Source organism: Lathyrus oleraceus, chromosome 5 (assembly GCF_024323335.1).
Source record: "Lathyrus oleraceus cultivar Zhongwan6 chromosome 5, CAAS_Psat_ZW6_1.0, whole genome shotgun sequence".
NCBI classification, from domain to species: domain Eukaryota; kingdom Viridiplantae; phylum Streptophyta; class Magnoliopsida; order Fabales; family Fabaceae; genus Lathyrus; species Lathyrus oleraceus.
The window spans coordinates 570,448,725-570,468,627 of NC_066583.1; the positions used below are offsets into that span (position 1 = coordinate 570,448,725).

Sequence of the window (19,903 nt, forward strand, 5' to 3'; positions counted from 1 at the left end):
AAGGTTGGGAAGGTTGCTTTGAATGTCTCAAAGGACCTGTTTACACTGATTTAGTGAAGCAATTCTGGATATTTGCTTCAGCTACAAATATTCAAGTAACGTCTTCAGTGTTAGGGCATCAAATAACCATTTATGAGAAGTTTATTTCTAAGCTTCTCAGTCATGATGGTTCTGGGAAATGTTTCTTTGAGATGCTGGCTAAGAAGGATGGAATGGAATATATTGATAGAGTAGTCTTTCTAGATGGAAAGTCTTCCTCCAACATTAAGAAATTGCATCATCATCTTAGGGTTTGGTTCAAGATTATTCTAGGTTGCATTCATCATAGACTTTCATCAAAGTCAGCTGATTACATCAACATAGATCTGAAGTAAATTATGTATTATATGTCTACAAGAACAAAGATGAACTTGCCTTTTATACATTCCACCACCATTTTCATACATTCCATTTGGAACCATAACAATTCCACCTCCAAAACCATCAAGTGTTTCTGAAACTATCACCTCACATATACCATTTGTTTTTGTAACACTCCCTATACATATTCCAATAATAACTTAATCAATCACCATTACAACCACTCCAACTCCATCTAAACCAACAATAACAATCACTACCCCAATACCCATAATAATTATACCTGTAAGACCCCAATTTTGTCCCTAAGATCCCTCATGGCATCATAACATTGCATTTGCATTGCCTCAAGGATCATAAGCATCTTGGTTTCCCTTACCTTTGGATGGGACCTCTTGTGAGTGGTTTGAGATCACCAAGCATGCTTGAATTGTATATTATTGCTTTTCTTATTTTGTTTACTAACCAAAAGCACAAAAATATTTCACTAACATTTCTTGTTTGTAGCTTGAGCAATCACAAAGTCAAGAGCTTCAAGGAGATCATAAGTACAAAGATAGGGCCAAGAGGAGAGGAAATCAAGCATGGTAATGGTTCCCAAAGCTCTAATCCATCAAATATGCCTCCCTAGCATCTCAATTCATCATTGTTGATCAAAGCAAGTCAAAGGGTTTGAGGTTTGTTCCCCAAGGAAACCCTAGTTCATCTGATCATCCACAATGCCTTGCTCTTGAAGCAACCTCAGCCCATGATCAAATACAATCAAGGGAAGTTCTTTAATTCATCATTGCATGCATATTTGAACTTATTTGAGTGCCCTCAATCATCAATTCATCAAGATATGAGTCATGAACTTGAGAAGGTGATCAGTCAATTCATCTAACTATTTTGAAATGTACTGAGACCTAACTTTTTGTGTGTTGGTCAAATGGAGATGATCCCAACAGCAAACATGTTCTTTGGGGACAATATCAACAACTTTCATGTTCATCACAAATTGATTTGAAGCTTGGAAGGTCATCTCCCATTCCAAGACATTATAGGTCATTTTGACTGAAACCCTAATTTTGGGTCAACTTCCCAAGAACATAACTCATTCATTTTTTCTGATTTTGAGGTGGGATCAAATGCATTGGAAAGCTTAAGATGTCTACTTCAAATTTTATGTTGAATAAAATTTTAAAATCTCAAAGGAAATACATGTGATAATGCAAAACATTATAGGTCACTTTGGACCAAATGCATTGAAAGTCAAAAAAGTCCAACTTCAAGTGCCCATAACTTCTTCATCAAAAATTTAAATGATGCAAAATTTAAGTCCATTTGATTGTCTTTAAAAGATCTACAACTTTTATGTTGGAGGTTTTTTCATTTGAGGCTTGCATCATCAAAACAGAGGGGCTTGAACATTGTCCAAATTTGGAAACCTTGCCTTACATGTTTTGCACCTTACACTTTAAACTCAAAATTCACTAATTTCCACACTTCAAAAGGATTTTTTTTCCCAACATAACATTTGTTCCTTACATCAAGACCTTTCCAACCATTACTCACATGCTCATGTTTGGAATTGGCAAATGGCATTTTCGAAGAGGAGAAGTTTTAGGCATGATTCTGCATAACATGTTGAAATTCATCACACAAGCCAATTCACTCCAAACTACACGTCCAAACCATCTCACATTCATTTCAGCTTGCATTTGCACCAAGTTTTGGGCCTCACATGCGCCTATACAGGCCCATGCATGGAGGACCCAATTCACATGCACACGAGTTTGATCATGCATTGCATCAGCTCTTGCTATAAATACACTTGCTTGCTTCACTTGAAATCCAACCTAATGGCGCCTGAGATGCTGCACAACTGAATCCATAACCATTACCAAAGGAACTATTTCACTTTTCTTCAAATTTTTCAGATCTGAAATTCAACTAAATCTGGTTGAATCTTTGGATCTAAAGTTCCTAGACCTTCATCCTTTAGTCTATTGTACTTCTGTTTTGCAAAAGGAAGCAAAGAAATCAGCTCAAATCCTCACAATCCAAAGGTATGGTCCAACTGATTTTTGCTTCGAATCTCCTTGTCCCATGATCTATTTGTCTGGCCAATGTGTTTTCTGAAGTCCTCACTTGAGAGGCAAGCCAGTGGTGGCTTTAATTTTGTGTTTTAATGAACTGTAATTTTTGTACTTGAATCTTCCAGCTCAGATTTCTTATTCTATAGAAATTTTGAGTGCAATTCAAGGTTATAGGGGTGATGTACATCACCCCAGCTTCATTTTGATATAAGGATCGTGGGGTTTGGTTAAGGTTTGAAAACCTGCAACCGGTGCCGGATTTTGGCTTCTCACCGGAGAAGACGGTGGTTTCCACCACCGTCCACACGTGGATGGCTTCACAACCCTTGGATCCATTGACCACGATCTAATCTCCACCTTTGTTTCTTATGACTTTTAATAATGCCATGTGTTTCGCTGCTGACTTTGGCCTACCGTGGAAACGCGCTTCTGGACCATTAGATGTTGCCACGTCAATTAATGAGTTCCATCAAACGGCTCACGCTTTTTCTATTTTCTTAATTTCTGATTTTATTTCTTTTATTTCCTTTATTTTCAAAATTTCATATCTTCTTCATTTTAAATCCAAAAAATGGGACCAATTGCATTCTTCTCCAAATAATTTCTAATTTCTAATTCTGATTTTTAATATTTTTTATTTTGTCATTTGATATTTTTTGTGAATTTTCTCTTTTCTGGTTATTTTTAATTCATTTTAAATAGTTTTTGATATTCAAAAAATATAAAAATATTTTCCTAACCTCTTTGAATGATGATGGATCTATGAAAAATATTCTTATCAATTTTTTAATTGATTTGAGATTTATTTGAGATTTTAGTTCAATTAGGTTATTTTTATTCATTTTTAATTGATTAAAAATAGTTTCTGACTTTTAAAAATGCTGAAATTTTTTGTCAAACTTTGTTTGACCTTGTTGAACTTGGGATAAATCACTTGGACCTTTCAAGGTTGATTTGAAGTGATTTTGAAGTTTGACCTTTCTTTTTATTTTTAATTCAAGTTTGTTTTAATATTAAAAATGCCAAAAATATTTTGCTTATTGTTTGACCTCCAATCTTCATCTCATTTCTGGTTTCTCATTATTTGACTTTGACTCTCAATGTCATTTGGTCAACACACATGGATTGGTACATTCTATTTCACCTTATGCACTTTATTCTTTCCATTTCTTTTCCATTATTCATCTCTTTCTTCTTCTTCTTCTTTTTCTTTTTGATCAATGAGTTAAAGGTTGACAAGTTAGCATTGATTAGGGAGACTTAATCTTCCTTGATTCAAATCTAATTCATCTTGATCAATTGATCAAGTGAATGGCTTTGCATTAGGGATAGGTTGTTTCCTAAACATGCAAAAGGCTTAAACCAATACAAGATCAATTTTCTTCTTCTTTTTGGCATGGCAAGTTGTTGGAACTTGGTTCACTAATCAAGACTTCTAACTTGTGTTGTTGCCTACATTATTATTGACCGGTCTCAGATAGTTGTGACTTCTACATAAGTCCAATTACGATTGCTTAACATGGCGCTAAATTTGCCATATGGCACACTAACTACTAACACTAATCATTAACCATTAACATTTACTTTTTGCACTTTACTTTTATGCAATTTACTATTCTTGCACATATTATCCATTTGTTTTTTCCTTTGCTCACTTGAGCACATGTTTATGTTAATGCAATTTACCTTTTGCTCACTTGAGCACATATAATTGTATGTATATCATTTGTGTTTGTGTTTTGTTTTGTTTATTGTGGACCAAATGCAAAAATGGACAAAAGGACTTGGACTTTAGGATCTTCCCTATGCAAAATAGAGTCAAAGAGCAACTAGGCCTCATGCCTTTAGAGTGCTATAAATGTCAAAGAGCAACTAGGCCTCATGCCTTTAGAATGCTTAAAGCTTAAAGATGAACATTGAAAGGACCATATTCTAAACTCCCATTTGTCCATTCTTTGATTTGTAAATAGAACCTTTTGATGTGTGTGTTTCTTTGTGCTAGGGACCATGTGCTTCTAAGAGAGAGAGATTCAAGATACATTGAGGAACCTTCCAAGAGTTCATTTGATTGTTGATTACTTGAGTTTATGCTTATGTGATTGCTTATTCCAAAGGATGGGAGCTACTTGGATCATCCATATGATCTCAAGAGAGGAACTCCTTTTGTGGTTTTGTTTCTTATCCCTCACCTTTTGCATTGCTTAGGACTCTAGCCATTCTTCTTCTTCCCTCCACTCTAACCCAAGCCAAAGCTTTTGTGCAAACATATAATACTTGTTTTCAACATTAGAAACCTAAGCCTTATGCTTTTGATTTTCAAACTTCCTTTTCTTAATACTCATTTTGAATTGAATCTCTAATTCAACTTTGACCATATTTTGTACATACTTTTCATTGGTAAATATAACCCATTCAAATGTCTTTTGTGGTTTCAAGGGCCACTCTCTTAATCAAAACTTTTTCATAACCTTTAGCTATTAGGTTTGAGTTATCCTTGTGGTAGATGTAATACTCACTTATATCCTTAGTGATGGACAATGAGTCTTCCATGCTTATTATAGGGTTAACCCCTCACTAGCATGTTGAAGCTATCCTCACGTGGTGGATTTGTGGTTTTAGGTTGAGTTTTCTCCCTTGGATAACAAAAGACCTTAAGGCTTTTAGACCAATCAATTCACCAACTCATTTTGAAATTTTTACCCCGAACTACGAGGTTTTGATCCTAATCTTTTTTAAGATGGTACATAGGCAATGGGTTTATCCATCCAAACACAAAAATGTAAATAAACTTGTATATTCTCTTCTCATCTCTTCAATCATGTTTGCACAAACAAATTTTCACAAAAACAACAACCTTACAACAAGTATGAAAATGGCTCCCTAGGAGTACCTAGGATGTTTTGGGTGCCTAACACCTTCCCATTGCATAACCAACCCCCTACCCAGATCTCTGACTCTCTTTTACTAGTTTTTGATTTGATAAAAATTTTAGGTTTTTGTTCGCTTTCTAACCATTCCTTTGGATAAATAGAAGTGCGGTGGCGACTCGACTTGTATGATTTACCTTGGATTTAGTCAATATCTCTAATGGTAACGAATACCCCGCTACAATACCATCAACATTACTCTCCCAAATCCTTCCAAATACCACATATGAATCAACCCCCGTTATCTCCACTGAACAACCATCTGAACCAACACCACCACCAACATCTAATACTCAAAGTTAAGTCAATTCTAAAATACTTCTGTAACCAGGCTTTCGTGTTCTAAGAAGTTATTTCTTTCATGCTTATTAAGATATTTTATATGTTGAGATTATTTTAAATCTTAAATTCAGGGGGAGCTTGTAAATCTAACTCTAAAATTCTAAGCTGAAAAATAATTTTAATAGTATAAAATTTAGGGGGGAGCTTACAAACCTTACTTTGATGTTTTTATGTGATTAAACCAAGTAAAAATTGTTCATTAAAATTTATGGTTTTGTCATCATAAAAAAGATGGAGATTGTAAGAACAAGTTTTTGTTTTCCATCTAGCCTTATGTTTTAATGATAACAATTCATAGACTCTTAGAGAATAATTTTGTACCCTAATCAATTTATTTAGTGTGCAGATTCTAGACTTAAGTTTTGACTCTGAATGAATGACATGTGATGTCATCAGATTCTGAACCTAGTGCACTCTGACTTTGTGATACATGGTTTACAAGATGTTCAAGCTCTAGATTTTGTAATTCAACGCTTATGACTCTAAGCTTATCCAAAGCTTTGCAACTATAATGCTTCTGATAATGATATGCTCTGAAGCCCTTCCCTCTCAACAACTCTGAACTGTGTCACCAGACTCTGAAGACCAGGTTCTGATGAACTGTGTCAAAACTCTAAAGACCGAGGTTCTGAAGTTTCTCTCAACCAAATTCTTAATCTTCTCCTATGCATGCTTCATCATATATTTATCATAAGCCCCTAAAAATTGAAGATAAGATCAAAAGGTTTTACGTAAAGAAAATAGTACACAGTACAAGATCAAATATTCCTTCCATTCATTGATTTTATGGTCTAAGGATTGTACTATTGTATCATTTTGCCTCCCATTTTCACAAACCGTTATGCAAGGATACATCTGCATTTTGGTATTCTAACTCTACCCTCCAATGGATTTTTTCATTACTTATATAAAGGAGACTTGGAAGAATGAATAGTGCAATAACATGTTATGCTAAACATTCTAAGAATTGATCTACGTGAACAGTGCACTTGTGAAATATTTTGAGAGAAAAGTAAACACACACTAGAACTTTTGTTCGTACTTTTCATTGAATATATTTTGTGAGAGAAACTTGTATTCATTTGTGTATTCTGCTTTTTGAGAAAAACACCCCATTGTATTTTAATCTATTTGATTGTGTTTTCCTTGAGTGACTAGGGTTTAGTCAGAATACTCAAGAAGACATTGGATATAGGTCTTTGTGTTATAATCAGTTTGGTTATAGTGGGTTAAGTCCTTGTTGATAAGGTGAAGTCACCTTGGCGAGTGGACTGGAGGTAGCTTTGTTAACAATGAACCAGTATAAAAATAATTGTTTCATTATTTTTATTCTTTGTTTTATGTTTGTTGGGTTGGGTTGAAAATGTTTTCATTTGTAGAAACCCAATTCAAAACCCCATTTCTTGTGTTTCTTGTCACCTTCAAGAAGCATTGCACTTGATCCACCTGACTCTCTTAACTTTCTAACACAATCACAAAGGCACACCACCTTCTGATTTTACACTTGAATAGAAAGAACATTACTTTCTAATACAACACAATGATCACTAAATACTTTGTGATCAAAAACAGAATTTGAATAAGATACGAAGTTTTTGCACTTGAATCAATTATGTAGACATTGATCTTCCCTTCCAATTGTTATAATTCACAATGTACAAGACTTTAAGTGCTCAGAACTGAATAAGAAACTTTCAATGATACTTTAAAAATTATGCAGTAAGTTTCACAAAGTTTAGATTCAAAACACTTAATGATGAAAATGATAAAGATTTGAAATTTAAATTGATTGGAAGAGTTGAATTTAATTTCAGAATCCAAAGCTATTTATATTTAAAATGAACCTTTTGGAAGCAGTACAAAATCATGAAGCATTGTCATGGTTCATGAATGAAGTTGAGAAAACGGTGGATTCAAAATGAGTTTTAAAAATATGATGTTGGTTCAGTGGTAACCGATTACCATAATATTGTAACCGATTATAGTTGTAAGGTTTGAAAAATAAAACAAAAAAATTGTGCCTGTAATCAGTTACAAATTTTGTGTAACCGATTATGGTTGTTTGAAAATGTGAAGAAGAAAAAACTTGTAACAGCATAACTTTGTTTCAAATGTTTTAAAATATGCATATATGTTTAGATATGAAATATGGATGATTTGTTCTGAACTTATAAAGTGATATATATAGAATGTAATTGCAATTTGTATCGCTTGCTCAAGATCAAATCATCCTTGTCCAATGTCTTTGAAGATTACTTGAGTACCAAGCTTTGACATAATCAATTTCTTGAAACTTTGAGCTTTTTCCTTTTTTGATAATGCATTTAAGCTATAGACTCGTTGTCTTCATCAAAATTAGGACTGGAAATGAGTCGAGTCGAACCCGTCGTCATCTCGACTCGACTCGATAAGAATTGGTTTAGCTCGAAACTCAACTCGAGTTCGACACGAACTTTTTTTTAAGCTCGAACTCGACTCGTTTTAAGTTCTTGAACAACTCGGTTCAACTCGTTAGGTTCAGTTCGTTAGGTTCAGTTTGTTTATTTCACGGACTAAAAAGTCATTTTTTAAAGTTTAAATTTTTTTATTATATTTGACATTTTAAATTATTCTTAATCCAATGTGCGGTGGCTTCTCGTTGTCTTTCATGGTCATATTTACCTCCTGAATTCATTAGTAGTGGTCCAGAAAGCTTCTCATCAATCTTGCTTTTTGCTGGCTGAAAGTTTAATTTTTTTTTGTGCTACTAGCTTCTTGTAAACATGACATGTTTGTTTTAAATGCCTCATCAAATGACTGGCTGATCCACTAGCAACAACAGAATAATTGTTTTTACAATGTATACATTGCCATTTTTTTCCATTCTTTAATTCCACTTTTTTGAAGTGATCCCAAACTAGAGAAGTTTTCTTCCTCTTGGACTTTTGAATAACAATGTCACTGCTCTCAACATTTTCTTCATTCACAACTTCATTCGCCGGTGTTGATTCATTTGTTAGTGGTTCTTCATTAGTATTTGCATTTAAATCAATGATAGGATTCAATACATTTAAACACTCTTCTCCATCTTTTGGTGGTGATTGTGAATCTCCCAATGATTCAAGTGAGGTACTGTATGACATATCTACAATAGAAAAATAAATAAAACCATGAGTTCCATTAAAAAAATCATTAAATTTTTTAAATAAAACATAATAAAAAAATTCTCATAACAGAGTTATATATTTAGTTCAAACCAAGAAAAATAGATTCAGAAAGAACATATACAAAACAAAGAAAATAAATAAAATCCTCATTACAGAGTTATAGTTCATTATATACACGAAGAACATATTCAACATATTCAGAACACAGTAAAAAATGACAAAGCTACTAAAACAATCAGATGATGAGAATAATAATATTTACCTCTATTGAAAAAAATTGTTGAATCTGGAAGAAAGAGTTAAAGTTTTTTTTCTTCAGAATAGAGAACAAAGACTGAAAATACGTAATAGGAAGGATGAAGGAAATTCTCTAAAACCTAAAATCTAAAAAGGAATACTAAAGGTTTTGCTTTTGGAAAATGCAATACTAATAAATGGGCATATTTAAAATCTTAAAAATAGTTAATAATAATAATAAAGTCAAAAATAATATAAAAAGATACAAATTAAATCATATCAATGGTACAATATTTAAAAAAACGTTATTTTTAAAGTGGTAGTTTAAAAAACAAATTTAGTAGTTTAAAATGGCACTTTAAAATTAAAAGTCACGGTGCATTATGTTTTTTTTTGAGTTAGAAGTATTTTACTTTGTATAAAAAAATGTCACAAGTATTTTTTAAAATATTTAATTTGATAAGTTAAAAGGTTAAAATCTATACATTATTTTTTTAAATGATACTATTGAGATATATGATTTAAAATATATATATATATATATATATATATATATATATATATATATATATATATATATATATATATATATATATATATATATATATATATATATATATATATATATATAACCGAGTCGACTCATGAACCTAATGAGTCGAACTATACATAGCTCAAGTTCAGCTCATTTATTTTACGAACTTATTTTTGAGCTCAAGTTCGACTCATTTGGTTCATGAACCAAATTCAACAAATTAATTATCGAATCAAGTCTCGAACTATTTTCGAGTTGGTTTGGTTCATTTCCAGCCCTAATCAAAATATAAAATAATGGTGGAAGCTTGTCTTCACAGCCGTATGGTTAATGAATTTGTTGACGGATCTGGACAGTGATGAGAGTGACGATGTAACGCTCTTAGTTGATAACTTTTCCGCAATAAATCTTGCTAAGAACCCAATTGCACATGGGAGGAGCAAGCATATTGAGACGAGATTTCACTACTTGAGGAAACTTGTTAGTGAAGGAAGGTTGATATTGAGATATTGTAGAAGTGAAGACTAAGTGGCCAATTTGCTGACCAAAGGAGCTACAATTGAAGTGTTCAAGAGATTGAAGAAGAAGATGGGCATGGAAGACTTGGAACACTTGAATTAAGGTGGTGTGTTGTGAAAATTCTGTAATTCAAGTGTTGTACCTGATTACTGTATTTTGGTACGATTACAGGTTGTAGTGTTTTTTACAGTTTAAATAGGAGTAACTGATTACTGCGTTATGATAATCGGTTACCACTGTGTTGAGTTTTAATTGTTAAAATAGTTGTAACCAGATACAACTTTGACATAACCGGTTAGAGACAGTTAGCTTCAGTTTTTCTATTATTCCAAGCTTGTTAATTGTGTCCCAATCAATTTTAGTTTGTATAAATACACAAGGGGTATCTTAATCAATGAGATAATGTCCATTCTCATCCTCAATTATACTCTCTAATTTCTCTCTTCCTCTCTTTCCCTCTCCACACTCCATTGTTCAATTTTCACCAACCTTGTAGTTCTAACTTCTAACACAAGCTACACAAGCAAGCCAACAATCATGCAACCAACAATTTTTTTCTTTCTTCCAAGCTCTCCAACTTCCCTTTTCCTACTCCCTCTCGAGCTAACCAACAATCATGCGACCAACTATTCATCTTAATTTGACTTCAGCAGAATAAACAATCAGAATATAAGATATTAACCATCTTTTACCAACTTGAACCATTTAAAACCATCATTTTCCCCTCCAAAAGGACACCATAAGGTTTAACATTACAAAGAAACCATAGACTACCAAACATACACATCTAAGTCTGGTGTTTATCCTTAATTTAAATGTTAATCAAACATTACATATTTGCATTATCTGGTTGTTGGGCAGGGCCAGGTGACAACTTGGGTGAATTGAAACTAGAGCAGCTGCCTACTTTTGAGTTGGATCGGTGAGTCTTCACCAATGGAACCAAAGACTGCACTACATCCGCCATGAGAGGTCTGTAATCTGCTTCTGGTTGCACACACATTGTCGCAATCGCTGCTACTTGGATAACATCTTTCATTGAGTACTGTCCCTCCAATGCTGGATCCATAATCTTTACAACTTTTTCTCTATCAGTCAAAAGGGGCAAAGCCTAAACACAAACCAGAGTTTGTTAAGCAGTTTCAGCTTGTTTTCATAAGCTCTCTAGTGTAGCCTGTGAAACCGGCTTATAACTCACGAAAAGAGTTTGACTTTATTTTATCTTGTTACAAAAAATAGTTTATGCTTTATATATAAGGACTTACAAAATAAGCGTTTAGATAAGTTGTTTATCCAATTAGAACCATAATACCTTACAGATTCAAGATGAGAGAAAAGAACTATAAAACATACCCAACTAACGAGTACGCCTTCTCCAGGAGGTCTCTTCATATCAACAGGCACTCGGCCGGTAAGAAGCTCCAAAAGTACGACACCATAACTGTACACATCTGATTTTGTTGTTAAATGACCTGTTAGTGCATATCTGCACAATCGAAGATTTTTTATAAGAGGAAGTTACTCATTAACGGTGTAAACAAAACAGTGCAAAAGCAGATTATGAGTAATGAATTGTACTCGGGGGCAACATATCCTTGGGTGCCTAAAACGCGAGTTGAAACATGTCCACCGACTCTATCAGGTCCAAGCTTTGCCAATCCAAAATCAGAAACTTTAGCATGAAATTTTTTGTCCAAGAGGATGTTGCTGCTCTTAAAATCTCTGTGAATCACCGGAGGACTGACATGTTCATGAAGATATTCCAAACCCTTGGCAGCTTCAAGTGCTATTCTCAATCGAGTTTCCCAATCTAAATTAACAGACGTGACACTCGAATCTAGGAAAACAAAACGCCAACTCATCAAACTCAACTTCAACGTAAAAAAAAAAATAACATAACTATTAGACAAAAAATAGCCCCATGGTCGAAGAATGCAAATGCAGCTCGTGCGCGTGATATTACTTACTGTTATTGCTGACAGGATAAAGATGTTCTTGCAAGCCACCATTCGCCATAAATTCATACACCAACAGCTTATGATTATGATCAGAACAGTATCCAAGCAATGCAAGCAAATATGGCGAATGCAACCGGCTTAGCAATTCCACCTACAGCGAGATGTAATCAACCCAGTCAACTCAATTCTCAAAACAAAACACCTTCCTAAACCCCTAACCGATACCGAATCCATTGGCTCTCATAGCCACACAAAAAAACATCATGATGACCCATAATGTACAAACAGTGCTGGCGAGAAAAAAGTACAAACCTCGACTTTAAACTCTTCTTCTCCTTGCTTTCCTGCTTGATCCATCAACTTAATCCCAACCTTCCTTCCATCGTTGAGCACTCCACGGTAAACTAGTCCAAATCCACCATGACCAACCACATTTGACTTGCTGAAGCCTCCAGTAGCAGAATGCAGCTGCTTGAAAGTGAACACCTTAAGTCCTTCCTCAGCAACAACTTGCAGATTTGAAAAATCACTTTTCTCATTAAGGTTAGCAGCATCTTCGACTAATACAAAACCAAACAAAGCTTATCAGTAAGTGGACCATCAATTTCGCCATATAAAGGTAAAAGAAACATTTTTGGCAAAAAATCCACAGGACCCAAATCAACAGAAACAAAAAACCTCAAAGCAAAACAAAAATAGAAAAGCACAAAAAAACACAATAGCCCATTTTTCAGTGAGCCTGAATCCCAATAACCCTTTTACCACTTTTTCATTCAGAGTACGAAAAATCAAAACTTTTCCCCTCCCACCCCCAAATACCACAACCCCATTTTCTAATATCTTCACATAAACCAAACAGAAACAAAACAAAACAAAACCTTTATGACTATTGCGTCGGCGCTTGGAAACTTGGTTACGGATGTAGCAATAGTAAGCAAAAGCAACAAAAGAAGCAAAAACAGCGAGGGAGGCAAGTAGCACAATAGCAACAAGTGCAATCTTGGCTTTCCTTCTATAATCTTCATCTTCCACCATTTTTGTAGAAGCAAAAACTCCAACACTGGAAAATGGCTAGAGGGTGATGTCAAAACCGAGGAGAAGTTGCATTTTGTAGCTTGGAAGTTCGAAGACTGCACTTTGACTCACTCTGCTTTTTCTCTGTGGCGCGTACAATAAGAACAAAACAATGATGATAGTAAAAAATTTCCTTTTGCATTTTCACCCCTCAAGTTTATTGGTTTTCCAAATGAAAGACTCTCTTCGTAAAATTTATCTATGTTATTTCCCCCTTCATTTTCGTTTATTGTTTTCCTGAACACTTAATTGTCCCTAAATCACATTTTCTATTTTAATTAAAAAAACTAATCAAGTGATATGAGAAAATTTCACAACTATTTTTATTTTATTTGTTTGATTTAGGTGTATAATTGACTCAGTTTTATTTTAATTAATGTTTAATATTTTTTATAATTGCCTTCCAAATTCTATTTTTTTATAAGCAAAAAATTTTATTAAGGTAGTCCACTTTAATTACAAAGACTTTTATCTTATTTTGCATTTTTGTCATATTATGCATTATTTCTCAAGATTCTACATTATTTTCTATGATATTTCTAGGGCATTGTTGAGATTATACATTTTATAAAAAATTTAAAATATTTTTCTTATCATTCAGATTTTAAAATCCGAACATGCTTATTTTTTTATAAAACCACTTCATCATTGAGACACGCCTATTTTTGTCAAATATATGTCCGGAATTAATTTTCAGGAGATTACAATATCTGAAATTTCAATAGAAAATGAATTCGGCTGTCATTTTTGCATGTATACCATTGTTCATGTTTTTCATGATCATAATACCATTTTTGTAAAATCCTACAAAATTATCATTCCATTCTCATTCAAGATTTTTACTTCAAAACAATATTATTTTGTATTTTGACATCAAAAGGAGTAAAAGAAGCTAGAATTTTAGATAATGTACATCTATTATATTGATCATTACTTTAGATCACCTGGTTTATTTTGTTGAAATATGTATGTTGCATCCGGATTTTGAAATTCGGATTTTGTCATATTGTCTGAAAAATGAAATTCATATTGTTTTGATGTTGAATTTGAAGTGTCTTCTATTTTGATTGGTTGTTTGTAGTTATGGTGCATCATGGTGTTGTAACTAATATTGTCTCTAATGTTACTGAATCTATGGATGTTAAACCAGGTAATGTCCAAGATCTAAAATGTAACAATTATTGAAATTTTTGGATGATCATCATTATGTATCTATGTATATAGAGTGTTTGAAGATGGAAAACCGTTTGATATATATTTTGGACTCATCTTGATTATATCAAGTTGTTCATAATTGATTCAATATATAAGATCAATAAGTACAAGTTATCACTTTTACAAAATTGTAGGTGTTACTTATACATAATGACTTATTCAATTGGCTTTGCGTTTTTTGGGTATGTGAAAAAAGAAGACAATGTTACATGGGCGTTGGAAGTGTGTCGGAGTATGTTGAAAGACCAAGAAAACATGCCATGGGTTATTGTCACCGATTGTTATACTGTACTGATGAACTGGGTTGCAAAGGTGTTTCATATATCATATATATTTACTGTGTAGGTATCATATAACAAAAAAATATGGGAGGTAAACTTAAATTTGTGGTAGGGACCAAACAAATCAATGGTAAAGACGGGAAAATGGTCAAATCTAGTGTGATATTGTAAAGCATAATGGATGTTTGGAATGCTAGTTATATAATGAATATGTCATGTTATTCAGAAGGGTGTGTGTGGCATATCTGAATTTCTTAAAATATGTTGAAAGCATAATGCTAGACCAAGTGAATGAGAAGTTTGTTTGTCCTTGGATCGATCAAGTTATACATTTTGGAAATACTATAACTAATAGAGTTGAATTTGTTCATGTCACATCGAAGAATTGGTTGAAAAAATAGTAAAGAGGATTTATGTAGTAGGGGTTGAGAATTTGTGAACAAAATTATTCAAAATCAACATACGACATCCAAGCATCATTTTATCGAAGCGTCACAGTATTAGAACACAAATTCAGGGACAACAATCTTTATTCACAGTTGGTTTGTAATATATCTCAAGCGGGATTGAATTTTATTTATCATGAAGCTAAGCGAGCAGAGAACATAGGTTCATATAGCTCAAAGTGTGGTTGTATTCTTAGGAGGATATGTGGTCTTTTGTGTGCTTGTTTAATTTCCAAAAGGATGAAAGTTGATAAGCCCATATGTATGGATAAGGTTTACTCACACAAGAAAAGACTTTGGGTTGATGATGATGGTGTGGTAAAGGAAAGTAAATTAAATATATCTATTATGACATAAAGAAAAGTGATTCAAGAGAGATTTTTGAAAGTTGGTAATAACATGAAACTTCACATCAAAGAGCATATGAGGATGGTTGTTAACTCAGAAATAACATATTTGAAACAACCTAAAAATCGGTAAAAATAAAAGGTGTTCTTAAGAAGGTCAAACCAATAATGAGTGACAGTTCAACCAAACGATCTCCATCCTATTTCGAACATGTCAACACACATTTTTCGGACTCTCCAATTTCACAATCCAAAAATATATACATCAAAGGCGTTCGCATTAGTAAACCATTGCCTTCACCACCTTTACCACTTTTATCACCTTTAACAAAAATGATATACATTGAAGAAATGTTGATTTTTATACACAAATACATTGAATGGATTGTAGATGTTAAGGGTGACGGTAAATGTGGTTATCATACTATGTCGAATTTTCTCAGTAACAGAGAGGAAAATCATACACTTGTTCACTAACATCTTATCAAAGAGTTAAACATGCATAAGGAATCATACACAATGCTATACGGGAAAAAAAGAATAATTCGATGAAATTCATGCATCTCTTATTCCTTGTGTAAGTGGTCCAGTATCAGAGGTAAAATGGATGTGTTTTCCTAAAATGGGTCATCTTATAGCAAGGGCATATAATCGATTGTGTATCGATTTGATAAGATATGGTCTCTCGGAAATATTTTTTTTCACTTCGAAGTGGTCCACCTCAAAATCCAGCTGAATGCATTATGTGTATTAGGAGGATTTTAAAATCACAATATTTTATTCAAGTTTATTTGAAACCAGAATGTCTTATACCACGAACATCCTCTGAGTGGACATCTCATTCCACAAAAGAAGTTGAAACTTGGCAGGATAATTTTTTGGATCGAATATAAGAGTTTACCAAGTTAAGCAATTGAAATAGAATCAAATCAGGAAAAGTCAAATGTGGGATCACTCGTAGATATATATTTAGGCGGTGACACATTTTTTATGCATTTTAATTTTATCTTACCAGGCATTTAGATGGTCACACACTTTTTGTATGTAATGTTGGATTATTATTTTCAACGATGTAATTTGGATAATGTTGATATGTTTTAATGCATATTTAACATTATTTGTATAAAAATTTGACTTTTCTCGGTTAAAAAACATGTTCTATTTGTATGTATGCAAAAGTAGCTTTTGTAATGGATGAATCTGAATTTTAATATCCAGACAAATCCTAATTTTTGTGTTATTTCATATGTAAAAGGGTCAATCTGAATTTCAATATTCAGACAAAACCCTTATTTGTATCTGATTGAATCCAGATTTCAATTTTTGGAATATCATGTGAGACATGATTGCTTTTGTATGGTCCATATTGATCTAAAATATAGATAGATATGTCTCATATGCTGCTAACAAAAGGACACCCTTCTCGTAGATTTAAAATTCAAACTGGATAACCTCTTGTGTTATCCAGACAATCGAATGATGGTTAAGATCGAGTGTCGCTTACCCTCGATTGATAGTGAAGAAAATGTGAATTTCAGTAAATTTTAGTTGAAGACAAGTGAAAATTTAAGAGTTATGTGGAGTACATTTCTCCGTTACACAACAAAAGGTCTGATCGAGGAGGATGTGACACTGACGATATCAATCAACGATATTCTAAAGATGTTGAAACGTCATCAACCATCTTTGGATCATGCAATGTCATATTAGTTTTATGTTAATAAATATTTATGTAATGTTACATATTTTGTGTAATAAATATTTATGTTAATTTGTATTTTTCTTCATCTCGTGTCTGAAATTGCTTCTTATTTTATGATAATCGAGTATATTCTGAATTTTAAACTCCATAATAGCTCCTAAACATTATTGTGAGTTTTTTATTTATTATAATATCAAATAAGAATTCGGATTTTGACATCCAGACAACCCTTAAACGTCATTGAAGATTAATTTTAAGGGTGATGTGGTAAGTCTAAAATTCAAACTCTTTTTTAATATTTGCTATAAAGTATTTTAGGATTTGTTATGTATTTTTAGTGCGTCAGATTTTAAAATCCACCATTTGAAGATATTTTTGTTTTTCTTTAATATTTGTTATGTATTTCTTTAATATATAAAATCCCTCGGATCATGCATGAATTGGCTCACCACACTGACTGCATATGCCAAATCTGGTCTAGTGTGTGCCAAGTAAATCAATTTTCCCACTAATCTCTGATATTGACCCTTGTCAACTTTGTCACTTTCCTCCTTAAAGCTTATCCTGTGATTTTGTTCAATGGGAACACTTGCAGGTTTGCATCCAAGTTTGCCAGTTTCCTGCAAAAGATCAAGCACATACTTCCTTTGAGAAATAAAGATGCCTTGCTTTGAGTAGGCTACCTCAATTCCCAAGAAATACTTGAGTTGCCCAAGGTCTTTCATCTCAAACTCTGCTGATAATTTCTCTTTGAGGAAATGTCTCTCAGTCAAATCATCTCCTGTAACAATAATATCATCAACATAAACAAGAAGTACAGTCAGTTTTCCTCCTTGTGAATGTTTAAAAAATAAAGTGTGGTCTCCTTGACTTTGCTTATAGCCCAAACACATCATTGCCTTTGTGAATCTTCCAAACCATGCCCGAGGGGACTGCTTTAGTCCATATAAGGCTTTCTTCAATTTACACACCTTGTTAGCTCCATTTGTTATGCCAACACCTGGTGGAATCTCCATATACACTTCTTCCTCTAAGTCTCCATGCAAGAACGCATTTTTAACATCAAACTGTTGCAATTCCCATCCACATGAAGCAGCAAGAGATAGTAAAATTCGAACAGTATTCATCTTTGCCACTGGGGCAAATGTCTCCTCATAATCAATACCATACGTCTGAGTATAACCTTTTGCCACTAGTCTTGCTTTGTACCGATCAAGTGTACCATCAGATTTGTACTTTACAGTATAGATCCATCTGCATCCAACTGGATTTTTGTCTCTTTTCCTTTCAATAATCTCCCAAGTACCATTTTTTTCAAGTGCTCTCATTTCCTCATCCATAGCTTGGACCCAATTTTTATTTTGCAATGCTTCTTCAACAGATGATGGGATTTTCACAGAATCAACAACTGCAATAAAACTTTGATATTGTGTGGAAAGATGTTTAGTGGAGACATATTGAGAGATAGGGTGTCGATATATGGAGGGACAAGATCTTTTATCCTTCCTCAAAGCAATGGGTAAATCAACTGGATTAGTGTCACAAGTATCAGAAATGGCACAATCATCACTAGAGGAATCATTTTCAGTACTTACCTCCGGTTCAGGCGATTGAATTTGTTTCTGGAGAAGGTCAGGTTTACTTCTTCTCTGATACACTAGAGTTGGTGCTGGAGGTGCTGATTCCTGTAAAACAGAAGGCCTTGAAGGACCAGGAACACTTACTGGCTCAGATTCAGGTGTTGAACTAGGACTCAAACTCAAACTAGGTGACAACTCGGGTTCAAGAGAGGGAACACTGATAGGTGTTCTAGGGAGGCTAGGACCAAGGATCAGAAACTCGGACTCAGACTCTGACTCTGACTCTAAGTCACTTATGTTCTCCCCCTGAGACTGAGAACGAGTGAAATATGACACATTTTCATGAAAGGTGACATCTTTGGAGACAAAGAATTTTCGACTCGGAGGATGATAACATTTGTACCCTCTTTTGTTGGGTGCATAACCCAGAAAGATACATCTGACAGCACGGGGATCCAATTTGTTGCGATATTGTTTGTGAACATGAACAAAAGCAACACAACAAAAAATGCGAGACTCAAGAGTGTGTAAGATAGGAACAGATGGAAAACGTGAAAGCATAAATTGGGCAGGACTTTGATTACCTAACACTCGAGATGGGACCCGGTTAATCAGATAGGCAGCAGTAAGAATTGCCTCACCCCAATAAGAGGTAGGAACAGACATTTGAAAAAGGAGAGATCTAGCAACTTCAAGTAAATGACGATTTTTTCTTTCTGCGACACCGTTTTGTTGTGGGGTGTCAACACATGTGAATTCATGGAGAATGCCATGTTTACTAGTGAAGTTGGAAAAGGTATGATTGACATATTCTTTACCATTGTCAGAACGAATTCTTTTTATGCCTTTCCCAAATTGCGTTTGTACCATATTATAAAATTGGATAAATATTTGTGGTACTTCGGATTTAGTATTCATCAAGAAAATCCAAGTTACCCGAGTACAATCATCAATAAATGAGACAAACCATTTTGCACCAAAAATATTAGAGGTAGGGGCAGGTCCCCAAACATCAGAATGAATCAAATCAAAAGGTTCATCACTTTTATTAAAACTGGAAGGAAAAGATACACGATTGTGTTTTGCCAACTGACAAACATCACACTTAAAAGACTCAACAGAATGGTGTAAGAACAACGACGGGAACATAGACTTA

The 19,903-nt window shown here is 33.7% G+C and overlaps 1 protein-coding gene across 1 annotated transcript; it reads right to left on the reverse strand.

Moving 5' to 3' along the window:
* Positions 1 to 10,814: 10,814 nt before the first annotated feature.
* Positions 10,815 to 13,277, reverse strand: LOC127086543 (probable serine/threonine-protein kinase PBL23). The gene is made up of 6 exons (XM_051027317.1): positions 12,981 to 13,277; positions 12,415 to 12,662; positions 12,112 to 12,253; positions 11,723 to 11,981; positions 11,498 to 11,630; positions 10,815 to 11,255 (listed from the first exon to the last, which is right to left on the reverse strand). Exons 1-6 carry the CDS (start codon positions 13,135 to 13,137, stop codon positions 10,974 to 10,976), a joined length of 1,221 nt encoding a protein of 406 aa, XP_050883274.1. The 5' UTR covers positions 13,138 to 13,277; the 3' UTR covers positions 10,815 to 10,973.
* Between the last annotated feature and the right edge of the window lie 6,626 nt (positions 13,278 to 19,903).